The following is a 13,361-nucleotide window of genomic DNA, read 5'->3' as shown; positions in this document are numbered from 1 at the left end:
TTAAAACAAATATAAGGGCCTTGTATATTTTAAGCAGCATCAGAGTTTGGCAACTTCTCTGATGTCACTTGCAATCGAATTTGCAAGTAGTTTAATTTTAGCTACGTAATTATGTTTGATGCTTCATATATATTGTTTTGTTTTACAGATGAATAAGTCAGCACTTCTTACCCTGCTTCTTGTCGGACTTCTGGTCCACACAGAAACAGCCAGCGCTCATTGGAACACAAAAAGCCGTAAGTACATAAACAAACAACAAAATCACCAAATAACATTTTGTTTATTGTGTGGCGGGCAATGACGATCGCTGCCTTGAATCAATTCAATTGAATGATGTGAATTATTTTAAAAAAGCAAACACAGGCAAATAACTATAGTTATACATAAAATAAGGATGCGGTAAAATAACATGTTTTAATTAAATATACTAAACATTTTTTACTTTTCAGTTAAAGATGATCTAAAACTTCGTGACGAAGGCTATTATAATGCGGTGCCCAAAGATGAATACTATGATGGCTACTATGGTGCGGTGCCCAAAGATGACCACTATGATGGCTACTATGGTGCGGTGCCCAAAGATGACCACTATGATGGCTACTATGGTGCGGTGCCCAAAGATGACCACTATGATGGCTACTATGCTGCGGTGCCCAAAGATGAATACTATGATCGCTACTATGCTGCGGTGCCCAAAGATGACCACTATGATGGCTACTATGCTGCGGTGCCCAAAGATGACCACTATGATGGCTACTATGCTGCGGTGCCCAAAGATGACCACTATGATCGCTACTATGGTGCGGTGCCCAAAGATGGCTACTATAAAGCGATGCGCGGTAAATATAATTCATTTTAAAATAGTAAACAATTACTGAGTTCTTTCAATTAATTAAATATTTTTACAACGTATTGACTGTTTTACAAACATTTTCTTTGATTTTCAGCTGAATAGGACATTCAATCAAGAGAAGATGGCGCCTTAGGTTGAATAATTGATAAATGTCATTTATATGCACAACTTAATATCAATCAGAAATAAATTCAACCATGGCATTATGTGTTTGTTTATAATTTAAATATAAATACAAAACATTTCGGTGAGGAAATATAAATAGGCATTCGACAACATTTGAAGTAATAAACACATAGGATGGGGAAAGACGTAACACCTTTAGCACATAATATCCAAATATCCCGTTCGTGTTTTAAACAATTAACAACGGCATATCGGATACGGTTTTACAATGTTTTAAATGTATACTTGGTTTACCACCAAAAGTATAATGATAAGGTGTCCCATCTTCCCCCACCCTACCGTATAGTTATGATTATAGATAAATTACAATGCTGCAACAGAATTTAACATCACATGAAAAATTACGCAACGATAACCGCGCGTGATAAAATGCTTTTTAACAAGGAACCGATTAATTGTGGATGGCCTGGTACATTCTGTTGTAATTAAAATATATTTAGTTCAACTCAAGTTAACGCTAGTTACAGAATCGTTAGTTTTAATAACAATATTTACCAGTTGTGCGACTCTGTTTGCCACGACGTTATTTTGCTATAATTGTTCACGAATTGGGTGACTTTAAAGTTAAAATTTATTTGATCTGTTCAGGTTACAGCATTGCATTTGTTGTGGTCAAGAACTAAATAGTTTGTAAATATTCACTACCAATTTGGTGAAAAGGCGTTATAACACGGGTGTTCGTACACTTGGTGCCAGCTTACAAGTTACAACGTATGTTACTTTGTGTAAGAACATTTTTGGGGGATTTTTTTGTATGGCCGATAATTTGGACAACCCATTAGTAAACTGTAAGTCGAAGCAATTGCCGTTAAGTGTCTCTCGCAAGGACACAATTGGTAGAGATTGGTAGCAGCGACGAGCCTTGAATCCATTACCTCTAAGTTACAGGCAGACGCGTTAACCACTTTACCACGTTGCGGTGAATGCATACAACGTTAAACCAATATTTTGTTGTTGTTTTTGAATAAATTAAAGTCATATTGACCCATGCCTATTTCCCTCATGTTTATACCTGAGTTTTTTTTTCACAAAACTAAATTTAGTGTTGTGAGACAAAATCAATCGTTCACACTTGCAACTAAAAAAATCAGGTTTTATAAGTCGTGATAATACTGTCGATAATTGTGTAACATTATTTTTTTGCTGATTATCATTAAATGGGGGTCGTAAAAAAGAAATTAAAATACAGGCTTATCTGATAACCACCTTCGTCTACCCTGCTATAAATTTACTGTAAACCTGTACAACAGAACAAATGACAGGTCAAGAGACAAAATAATATATTTGTTAGGTATAAAAGAAACTCACTTGTAAGATTGTTTTGTGGTAGATTTCAATCTGTTGTTAGTTTGAAATTCATTAGCATTGGAACCTATCCCATTAACAAAATTATGCAGCATTCAAATTAAAATGAACGTTGTAGTGCTGTGGCTGACTGCGATGCGTTGCAAATTGAGGGCAGAAGTCTATGACATGAGTTACAGACTTATACTGTATAAGTTATACAGTCCAATATCTTAGTTCATGACTGACTACAGGGTTGTGAATGGAATTGGTTGAACTGTGTGTCGCGGATGAAGTTGGGGACTGCGTTGTCAAGTCCGAGATATAGAGCGGCATCGATCCCATGAAAGACCTAAATGGGGCTTCCGGGTTTTGGGATAATGAGCAAAATCTGGCCTCAATCCCAGGTGCCCAGGTAAAATTTTACAGCTCGCCCGGATGTTGGGATAATGTGCGAATCGCTAAATAACTTCTTGTGTGTTTTAAAGTATTTTTTGTATATTTGTCAATTAATAAAGAAATGTTAGTACTAATTCGTGTTAGAAATGTTAGTACTAATTTTTATCACCCCAAAACAGTCATGTATTTTAATTTTGGAAATATTGGGCAATATGTGCTTAAGTGTCCGACCTTTCCCCACTCTACCATATTTGTTTGACAAGTAGATCAAGGTATAGTGTACTAACGATTTACCGCCAGTTTCTCTCACGATTGTTTTGAAGAAGAAACGCTTCCACTAAGAAATCCTATTTTTTTATATTTCGTCCTTCACTCAGCTAAATAACAAGGTCGATTTTCTCATTTTGCTGCCAAATAAAGTTAATGCTTAGCAAGGACGGAGTCGTGGTATGGCGCTCGTTATATCATGTATCATCGCAAACAATCTAGGTAAAAGTACCTTAACTCACATTCACAGTTGTTAAGGCTCTCCGCTGCTAGCATTATGAGCGTATGATGTGTTCTTGGGCAAGACACTTAACGGTAATTGCTCCAACCCAGTGGTCGCTAATGGAATGTCCAAAAAGTGTTAGCATTCAAATATACATTCTTGTCAACTCATGTTTGATGACGCTAAGTTTGAGAGTGCAGATGTAAGTATGTCAAGTGAACTCGCCATCACCTATAGATTGCTTCGTAATGACGACATTAATGACGTCATCGAGCTACTAGTTGAACATTACATGCCGTATGAACCGTTGTCGAAATGTCTTAACATGACGAAAGAAGAGATGCGCTTGTACGCCGATGAGGCAGTTAGGGTAAGCACAAAACACGAACACAGTTAGTATAGTTTATTATAACGCTTATCGCTGCAGGAGGTGATACCCGCAGGTATTAGTATAGGTGCGTTCGATGACATTAGGAAGACAGTTTGCGGGGTAACGTTTGGAACCCTGGACCCACACCAGAACCTCGATGCTAAACATGGTAGCCGTGAAGTTCCAGTGAAAGTTGAAATTCTGCAAAGAGTAAGTTATGTGTATATGGTAATCCTACCTATTTTTTGCTAATATATAGTTGTCGCCACTGCGTTGGACTAATGGCCGACTTGTTTATGGATGGTATCAGTAACCAGCGTCGAACCCTTTATCATTCGGTTACGATGTGCATTGCAGCACACCACAAAATATTATCACCTGAAAGGCGAATCCTTTTAATGTTATTATAATATTACACGTACACATACGCTTTATATATGTAGTTTGAAGAATGGGCGGAATCAACTTTATCTACCGACCTCGGCAGTACTAACTTCGTGATTGCGGATCTTCTCGTCGTTTCATCGGAATATTCAAATCGAAAAATTGCCACCGAACTGTCGAAACGGTTGGTAGAATATTAAACTTTTAAAACTGCACCTTTTAAACGGAAACAAATATTTCGTATATATATATATATATTTATTTTTATTGTTTATATTTTAAATAGGCAAATGATTCTATTTGCGGAACTTGGGTTTGATTTCTCCGTTGGATTCGCAACTTCAGAAAAGTCATTAATGATTGATAAGAAGATTGGATATAAATGTGCAAGGAAAATTAACATGCTGAGCTACAGGGACTCGGACACTGGTGAAACTGTGTTTGCTCAAGCGGAACTGAAACATAATTGCGTCCACGTGATGTACAAGGACCTCCGAGAAATACGTTCAAAGAAATTAAATAGCTTACTTTAATTTTGTGCTGTTAACCGTATATGTTGCTGCTTGTTTGGTAAATTGTTTATTGTTTAGACAAAAACAGATTACAAAATTGTTTCCTTCATTTGCAGCCGCGATTGAATTCGTTACAGGCTGTTTGTTTTCTGTTATACTAATTTGGTGTAACGTTAAAATGCTAATATTTTCGACCTCTACATATTATTTGCAATTGCCGTATCATTTTTGAAATCTCGTATCCAACTTTTTAAAAGTCCTATACGGCTATGGATCAGAGCCATATGAATAGCAAGTAGGCCAAAACTTTGTTACGTAAAAGGAAATTGAACGCCAATTTTTGTGCAAAATAACACAGCAGGTATATGAAAAATGCATGTTTTTCGGCAATTCAAAGAAAAACTTTAACTTAACCACAAAACTTAAAGTATGAGAGTCTAAAAAACATGGGTAGTTATAATTTTTTTTGTATCGAAAAAAGTCAAGAGCGGGATTTAGAAGAAGTAAATTTAATCATTGTTTAGAGATATTGTTGTTTAACTAGTTTGTTTAAAGTAAACCCATTGCGAAAAGCACAACTTTTGCTCGCTTTTGGACACACAAATGCCCTGTTTTGGGCCTCTGTGCATAGATAACACATATAAATACGCTTTGATTTAAGATTTAAAAGGTATTTGAAAATTTACCGCTCGGTGACGCTGCCTTCATAGCCATGGCAACAACGAATGTAAATTCAAGCTTCGTGATTGTGTGCGGCAATGTGTCTCAGTGTTTGTGACTAAAATACTCCAAATGTGTTTTAATTTTAAGTTTTTTTTGTATATTAGGTTATTGTAGCCTATTAAAGTACACTGGAAGTTTAGTTTGATATGAGTTGATTCTCACACAATGAACGGAGAGGAAAATGAAACAAGTGCTGTTGTCACGACGACGCCACCACTTAAAAAATCTCCGACAGGTTATTGCAATGTTTTTTCGTTTAAGGATTTTTTTAAACTCCACCATTTGTTTTTACTGTTTTTTTTTACCTCATAAAGGCGATTTATTAGACAAACTTGTTAGAATTTTTTTCTTTAAATGAATAAACACAAACTATAAGCTTGTGTTTTACTGATTCATGTCCATTTCTTGTCTCTAAATTAAATAATTCTAAATTAACGAACACTTAATGTTTATTCTTGTAGCTTCCTTAAATGGTGACAATGAAGCGACACAAGATTTGGTACCAACTGACTTGGTAGGAATATTCCTTTGTTTTAGTTTTTATCTCCATGCTGTATTCTTTATTCCCAGAGTCATTATGTTATTTTAATGCCATTCGTTTATTGCTATGTATTTTTTTTGTGTGGATTTCCTCATATTTGCTTGTATCATAATAGATACATTCGAAATGGCCTGTGTGCTTAATAGATCAGTGCTCTTCAACTCTGTTTGGTTTAGTAAACCTTAAAGTTTTTTACTTAAATGGTAAACTCAGATAAAAAGCGATATAAAAAAATTCTTATGCATATCATCATGTCGGTTAAACCGAGCGGAGCTGCCGAAGTTTTACTCATTTTTATATAAAGTATCTGTTTAGTGCTACAAGTTTGTGTTGCACCCTTGTATACCTTTTTGTATTGGTGCACCCCATGTCCCCATGCATATTTTGGAGCATTCTAGGGCCCGTGCACACCAGCTGAAGAGCACTGTAATAGATCAATTCTAAATTACCTGTGTATTTTTCAAAACTGTGACGTTACAGAGGTTTTAGAGAAGAATAAAAGAATGATCCCAAAATAAACCATTGTTTTACTATCAAATTTAACTTAATGCGTAATTATTACTTTTCTTTACACATAACAAATTAATGCTTTAAATAACTAAAAAAATATTTTACAAAAAAGCTGCAAATCATGATTGAAGCTCAAAATGTGCAGTCTTAACATATATCTCACGTTTTTCATTCATGATTTAATTGCAGACATTTCTTATCAAAGACAGAGTAAAGATTAAAGGTACATCCGATGATGCATGGACACCTCAGCATGACTCGGTGATCAATAACTTCATCAGCGACAATAATAGTAAACTGTTAGTTGCTTATGTTGACTCAGTAAGTGGTAAACTATTTATATCAGTATAACTGTATTGGTGTTTTCGCATTGTATAAAATATAAATTGTATGCAGTGCTATTGCAGTATATAAAATATCTAGGTGTTATCGCATTATATAAAATATCTAGGTGTTATCGAATTGTATAAAATATATAGATATTATCATATTGTATTCATTACAGTTATCTGGCATAGCATCAAAACAAACTACCCAAGAAAACAAATAATTGCTATATTGGAATAGTAAATTACTTATATGCTTGGCTGTTGCCTAGTGATCACTAATAAGTTTTTAATGTACAATTGGAATCCTAAAATCTATTTTTCCCCAACATTGTGAAAGCAAGTAGCTCAACTGTTATTGCTTTATTATTTAACTTTATTTGCTTTATACACAAACAAACTTTTTAAATTAGGATAATGTTGTATAAAGAATCTTGATAGGAATACAGTCATTCAGTATTTACATAAATATTTCTAATTTTTATGTTTCAGAATTCTAAACTTGTTTTCACAAATAATTTATTAACAATTTCTGTTATTTTTTTAGGTGAATGGAGTTACAGTTGATACTGTCGTACCAAACAATCAGAATGCAGAGGAATTGGTTTATTTTATTAAGTAAGTAACATAAATTTACTTTTTTTTAGGCCCACGTTTTTTAACCCAATAATAATTAAAAAAGGAACCTTTATTTGTCTGTTTCTTCTTTCTAACACATAAAAACTTTAAACATATTTACATTTAGTTATAAGAGTGGTCGCTACCACGCTACACCGCAAGAAAATAAGAGTGGTCGCTACCACGCTACATCTAGCAGACAAACAAGCCATTTATGTTTTATTAGTATCAAGTTAGTCTTCTAATAAAAACAAAAGTGTGCGTAAAAACACAACCCGTACATCGGGGGAAGTCAGCTTAGAAAAAACAAAACCCCCCAAAAGAAATTCCACCAGTAGTTCAACCCAATAATTCATTGCAGAACTGGGCGTTTCACAGAACTCACAGAAGCAACATTCAGTTCAGTAATTCAGTGGGGAACACTAAGAAGTGGTTACTTGGAAAGTTTGCTTCGCATAATGAATGGCATATATGCTCCACTATTTTTCAAAAACACAAGCTGGCCAGACAGCATTAAAAATGATTTCAGTGCTCAGCTACACAGGTTTGTTAAATTATACCCAAATGTAAAATAAGTTTATTTGTTATTTTGCAAGCCCCTGATTTTTGATCTTTTGTTGCTCATGAGAAACTTTTTCCCCTTTCCTAATGTGACTTTATTTAATTAAAACACTGACAGGTTTTTGGCAAGCTTAACTGACATCAAGCATAAGATGAAAGGAAAGACTGTGCTCTACATTCCAAATGAAGGACTTGACTTATCAGCTGAAATTGCGGCAAAAAACAAAGAGCTTGTTCAGAGATTAGAAAGTAAGCACTCATCTGTATAAAGTAAAACATATACAGCTAATGCATTTCAATTACCTATTACTTTTAAATTTTACCAAAAGAGTTTAAATGGATTATAATAGTTTATTTCTTTAAGTATTGTAAAGATGTGGAACTTGGCGTGTAGGAGTAATTTTATTTTCAATGTAGGAATAATTTTACTTCTGAAGGGCCCCATTGTAATAATGCATACCTTCATATTTCAGCTGCTATGATCCATTGGACGCGTCAGATTAAGGAAGTATTGAATGCACAAGATGCATTGGAGACTGCTGAAAGTTCCGGTCCTTTAGAAGAAATTGATTTTTGGAACAACAGATGCATTGATCTGTCAGGTATGAATTACTTAAAACACAGAGTATTGTTATGTCATAATGAGTGTCTAATGTTACATGTATTCTTCTGTGTTCTGTCATATGATATCGGTTCTGTTATAGGTTTAAATTCATTTGTTTTTAAACTTCCGAAATTTAATATATGTATGAATAGGCATATTAATCTTGACAATGCTTAATTATAAAGAAATATGTGTCAATTGGTGTGTAATATAATGTAGTGCATGCCATTTAATTATAGTAGAGTGGGGGAAGCTGGGAAACCATTAGTTTTGAACAATTAACAATGGTCTATGGAAGTAGTGGTGATACGATTTTATAATTCTTTTATTGTTCTTTGTTTACAACTAAATGGGACAAGATAACATAATGAATAGGTACCTCATATTCCCCCACCCTACTATATATATTTCATATTAAATGGAAAATATTCTTTAGAATACTGTAATTCTAACCAATCCATTTATCCAGGTTTAAGCTCTCAACTTGACAAACCTGGAGTGAAGAAAATACAAAGGATTTTGGAGAAAGCAAAATCTTCATATGTTGGTCCATTTAAAAAGCTTTCTAAACTAATTCAAGATGGTTCTGCTCAAGCACAAAGTAACTTGAGATTTCTATCTTTGTTCAAAGGACCTTGTGAAAAACTTGCCACAGCAACACCCAAGGATGTTCCAAAACTTTTACCTGAGATTGTAAAGATCATCCGAGTTATTTGGGTCAATTCGAACCACTACAACACAAGGTGTGCATAAATTGAAGTTAAACTGGAGTATTATACTTTACTTGGCGTTTTTTAACTATCTATAAAATTCAAGTTTATTATTTTCTCCATGTGTTGTTGCAGTTATGAGATACATACATACCATCAAACTGAAATAAATAATCAGGCAAACCTCATTATTCATACCTGACCAATGTTAAACCCTGACAAAAGTGACTAAAAATACAATACAATTGCCTGTAAAGCTGTTTTGTATGGTTTTATTACAAAGTTTTATTTAGTGTGTTAAAATCTATATTGATTCCAGGGAAAGGTTGACTGCTCTCTTCCGTAAGTTAAGCAATGAAGTTATTCGTATTTGTTGTCGGGAAATTTCCCTGGATCGAATATTTGATGGATTTGTTGACAGCAGTTCTCTAGTTCTGACAAACTGTGTGAATTGTTGTTTGTCATGGAAGGAAATCTATAAAACAAATGCTGTCATTCACCACAGGTATGCTTATTCTATTCGATGTGAGTGAGGTTCCGCGTCATGGCAAGCCATGGTTCTAGGATTTGGGCCAGAATTGGCCCATTACCCCAACACCTAAAAATAGGTATGCCTACACTTGCATATGCCATGTTACCATTTCCTATTATTTTAACAGTGGACTCATGAGTGTTTATAAAACTTTGCACATGTTCTATCCACGTTACTACAATGTATAATTGTATATATATTTAATTGAGCCACAGTTGTACAGTTGAAATACTTTGTTTAATTAATTATATTTTTTTTATTTTATATATATATTTCCTTTATTTTATAGTTCTTTTAATTGATTATGTTATCTAATTCTTGTGTAATTCCAGATGTTCAAAGGATGGTTGGGTGTTGGACCAAAGTTCGATATTTGCACAAGTTGATGCATTTGTTCAGCGTTGTAAAGATCTTCTTGAAGTTTGTGAATGTCAGCAACATTTTGCCCGTCGGTATGACGCCTTCGTATTTAACTCTTAGGAATAAATTTTTCAATCACCATAATAATAATATAATATGCCTAATGATAATAACTTTATTTGTCTGTGCGATTACGGTGGTGAAGATTTAGATTTTAAAAAAAAAAAAATATATTCGACAAAACAACAGTTGTTAAAACACGATTACAGTTAAAACATATTTACGTTTAGTTGAAAGAAAATAAGCGTGGTCGCTACGACGCAACTTATGTGTAATAATTTAACTTCTAATAGAAAAAGTGTACGTAAGGAAAACTTGTCCTTAATATCTTTGTGCTAATGAATTTAAGTTTGTTCATGGCTATAAATATTATACTATAGTCAAGATGGAGACAAGACAGCTATGCCGTGTTTTGCTGGACAACGAGGACCAAGCATTGCTCGTAGCTTGCTCGAGATTGAAGGAACGTTTGAGAAACATCTCCACATCCTGCGATCAGTTAAGAAAGGAATATTGGATGTCAAAAATACTTCTTGGCATGATGACTATAACAGGTTTGTTCACCTTTTTTAAATCGTTAGTTTTTATATTCTCAGAGTACTGTAAAACACAGGAATGGAAATGAAAGTGGGCTCAGCCAATTAAATTAACCCTCAGTAAAGTTGTATACAAGTGAACTAAACATTTCTTTAAAGGTCTTTGCAACTTGTTTCGTCAAAGATTAAATAATACCCCCTTGATTTTCGAGTAAAATTACTGTTAACATTGTGTAAAAATGTTTTTGGTAATTTGGGGTCAAAATATTTTTGAAATATATTTTTATTAAAAATATATTTTTAAAAAATATTTTTGTTAATTTTGGGTCAAAATATTTTTGTTCTCAGATTTCGAACCGGAATTAAAGATCTGGAGGTGATGACACAGAATTTGATCACATCGGCATTTGAAACTGTTAAGACTGTGGAGGAAGGAGTGATGTTGCTTAATGTCTTCCATCATCTCTCCGCTCGTGAAGCCATTAAAAGAACAATTGATAAACGAACTGTTGAGGTTATTTATTTTCTGCATACGTTAACTGTTTTCTTATGTTATCTTTTAAAATTTGTCAATAAATTATTATTCAAATATGAACTACTGTTTAGGTATAAATCCTTTAAATTTGTTGCTAAATTATTATTCAGGTATATTCAATGTTCAATGATGAGCTGAACAGTGTAAAGAAGGAATTAAGTTCAAAAGCCAATAACATGATGGCTCACCAGCCAAAATATGCAGGATCTGCTCATTGGGCGCGTGCACTTAAGCGTAGAATTGATCGGCCAATGGAGGTAACCATACAACATATTTAGAAGCACTTATCGTTTATAAATTTTCTGATAACTTTTGTTGTAAATTCTGATACAAATGGTGCAACAAAACTATTTTTTTAATTCTGACACATTGGTCAAATTTTTTTGGGGGGAAATTATGATACAATTGTCAGAAAGTTTTATTTTTGTCAGGTATTAAAGGAAGCTTACTACCTTCCTGAGATTGGTCAGGGTTTGGAAACACGAACTGCTTACCAACAACTTGCTACAGCTCTCGATGAATTTGTAAGGAAAACATTCAATGAGTGGACAACCACTGTAGAAGAGAACAGCATGAAGAAACTGGAAATCTCACTCATGAATAAAGGAGCTGTTACAAAGGATATGCTCAATATGAACTTTGACAAGTACGTCTTGTTTTAACTACTCAATATTTAGTGTTTTACCAATTAATTTTGACTTTGTTACTAAGCCTGGGGTGACAAGGTGAGAAGGCCAATTCTCAAAAGTTAGAATTTTCCATTAACTAGAAAACATTACAGTCAATGATGCGAAAGTTGTTTCCTGTTTTATGTGTTTTTTGCCTTTAACTTTAAAGTTCGTTTTTTTTAATTTAAAGATTTTTGGATTCATGATTGATGATTTTACACTGAGTGAATTTTCCATAATTAAGTGTTTGTCTCAATTTCCCATGTTTAGTTTCTCATGTATATTGAATGGGTTATGGAATTTATTTCCTCTTTTTGGTCATTGGTAACGAACAGCAGGAAAGTTTATAAAATAGTAATACTCATGTTTATATTCATGTTTAATATTACAGGAGCTTACTCAAGTTATTCAATGAGATTCATTATTGGGAACGTCTGATGTTTGAAATTCCTCATTATGTAAATGAAGTTTATTTAAAACGTGAAGAACTCAGAAGTTTAAGGGAACATGTTTTGCTTGTTGTCAGGTACATACTTTTAAAATATTTATTTTTGAGCCAAAAAAACTATTTTGTAGCCAAAAATCCTATTATGCAATAATCACAATTGTTGTTTTTATCAGGAAAAAAAATAACTTGTATTTAATTCGAATCTAACCCTGACCTGATGTTCAGATAGTTGAACGATTCTTGTTTAGTAAAATACAGTAATGATCTGGTGCTACGAAAACGTAACAGACAAAAACACAATTGAAAAATTATGTGACTGTCAATGCCATTTAGGGAAATATATTTCTCTGTTACTACTAGTGGTTAAACTTAATTTTTGTTGATTACGTTTTCTTAGCACCAGATCATCAGGGAAAAATACTATGATTTATGTTGTTTTCTAAAACTTCATAATAACAAAAAGATTCCCATAATTATTTTTTTACTACATTTATTTAGCACGGTATTGTTTTGTATTTCTAGAGATTACAATCGAATCATTAGTGTTCTTTCACCTGCCGAACGCGGCCTGTTTAAAGAAAGAATTCGATCTCTTGATAAAAAGATCCACCCAGGCTTAATGAAATTTACTTGGGCATCGAAGGGAATCTCAGAATTCTTTGTTGGAGAATGTAGACTTCACTCAAAGAAGGTGCCAACATGTTGATATATTTTTAAACATGTCTAAATATTTTGATTAATTTTAACATAGGTAATACTACTAAAACACTGAGAATAAATGAATTAACAGCAAAACAACAGTCGTTTAATGGATAAAGACTATTCATAGATAGAACCAGTTTGAAAAGGGTTAAACCCATGTTTTAATGTATGGAAAAAATTTATAAAATAAGAAACTTTTGGTTTGTAATTTTTTTTTAAAGAAATATTTTATCTGTTTTCAATTGGTAAGAAGGTTGGTATAATTGGTTTATCTTATTGGTTTCAGACAATTGCATCTATTTAATTTTTTTTTTCGTCATTGATTAGGTCCAAACAGTGGTTGATGATTACAAACTGGCAAATGTCCAGATTGCACAAAGCTGTCGGAAAATTAGTGAATTAATATTGGTTCACTTGGATGGAAAACGTATTTATCAGGTAAATAGTAA

At 33.4% G+C, this 13,361-nt stretch overlaps 3 protein-coding genes across 4 annotated transcripts in view; all 3 read left to right on the top strand.

The window, feature by feature from the left end:
* On the top strand, nt 1-1,059 carry LOC100175031. The gene is made up of 3 exons (XM_018812443.2): nt 1-236; nt 450-839; nt 948-1,059. Exons 1-3 carry the CDS (start codon nt 119-121, stop codon nt 953-955), a joined length of 516 nt encoding a protein of 171 aa, XP_018667988.1. The 5' UTR covers nt 1-118; the 3' UTR covers nt 956-1,059.
* A 2,322-nt stretch (nt 1,060-3,381) lies between these two features.
* LOC100177367 lies at nt 3,382-5,001 on the top strand. Its single transcript, XM_002126157.2, has 4 exons — nt 3,382-3,582; nt 3,640-3,792; nt 4,026-4,150; nt 4,253-5,001. The coding sequence occupies exons 1-4, from the start codon at nt 3,382-3,384 to the stop codon at nt 4,497-4,499; spliced, it is 726 nt and encodes a 241-aa protein (XP_002126193.1). The 3' UTR covers nt 4,500-5,001.
* A 280-nt stretch (nt 5,002-5,281) lies between these two features.
* Nucleotides 5,282-13,361, top strand: part of LOC101242248 (dynein heavy chain 2, axonemal-like) — a 48,145-nt gene continuing 40,065 nt past the window's right edge. For both annotated transcript variants that reach the window (XM_026838491.1, XM_018812324.2), the window contains exons 1-17: nt 5,282-5,436; nt 5,663-5,715; nt 6,442-6,573; nt 7,126-7,196; nt 7,558-7,740; nt 7,876-8,006; nt 8,231-8,359; nt 8,831-9,104; nt 9,391-9,576; nt 9,936-10,055; nt 10,404-10,577; nt 10,908-11,073; nt 11,205-11,351; nt 11,526-11,740; nt 12,154-12,288; nt 12,733-12,901; nt 13,240-13,350. In XM_026838491.1, the coding sequence (XP_026694292.1) occupies nt 5,367-5,436; nt 5,663-5,715; nt 6,442-6,573; nt 7,126-7,196; nt 7,558-7,740; nt 7,876-8,006; nt 8,231-8,359; nt 8,831-9,104; nt 9,391-9,576; nt 9,936-10,055; nt 10,404-10,577; nt 10,908-11,073; nt 11,205-11,351; nt 11,526-11,740; nt 12,154-12,288; nt 12,733-12,901; nt 13,240-13,350 (2,466 nt within the window). In that variant the 5' untranslated portion in view covers nt 5,282-5,366. The remainder of the gene's footprint in view (nt 5,437-5,662; nt 5,716-6,441; nt 6,574-7,125; nt 7,197-7,557; nt 7,741-7,875; nt 8,007-8,230; nt 8,360-8,830; nt 9,105-9,390; nt 9,577-9,935; nt 10,056-10,403; nt 10,578-10,907; nt 11,074-11,204; nt 11,352-11,525; nt 11,741-12,153; nt 12,289-12,732; nt 12,902-13,239; nt 13,351-13,361) is intronic.

The sequence above is a fragment of the Ciona intestinalis genome, chromosome 1 (genome assembly GCF_000224145.3).
Source record: "Ciona intestinalis chromosome 1, KH, whole genome shotgun sequence".
NCBI classification, from domain to species: domain Eukaryota; kingdom Metazoa; phylum Chordata; class Ascidiacea; order Phlebobranchia; family Cionidae; genus Ciona; species Ciona intestinalis.
The sequence above is the reverse complement of the archived record's forward strand: the minus strand, read 5'-3'. Positions and strand labels throughout refer to the sequence as shown.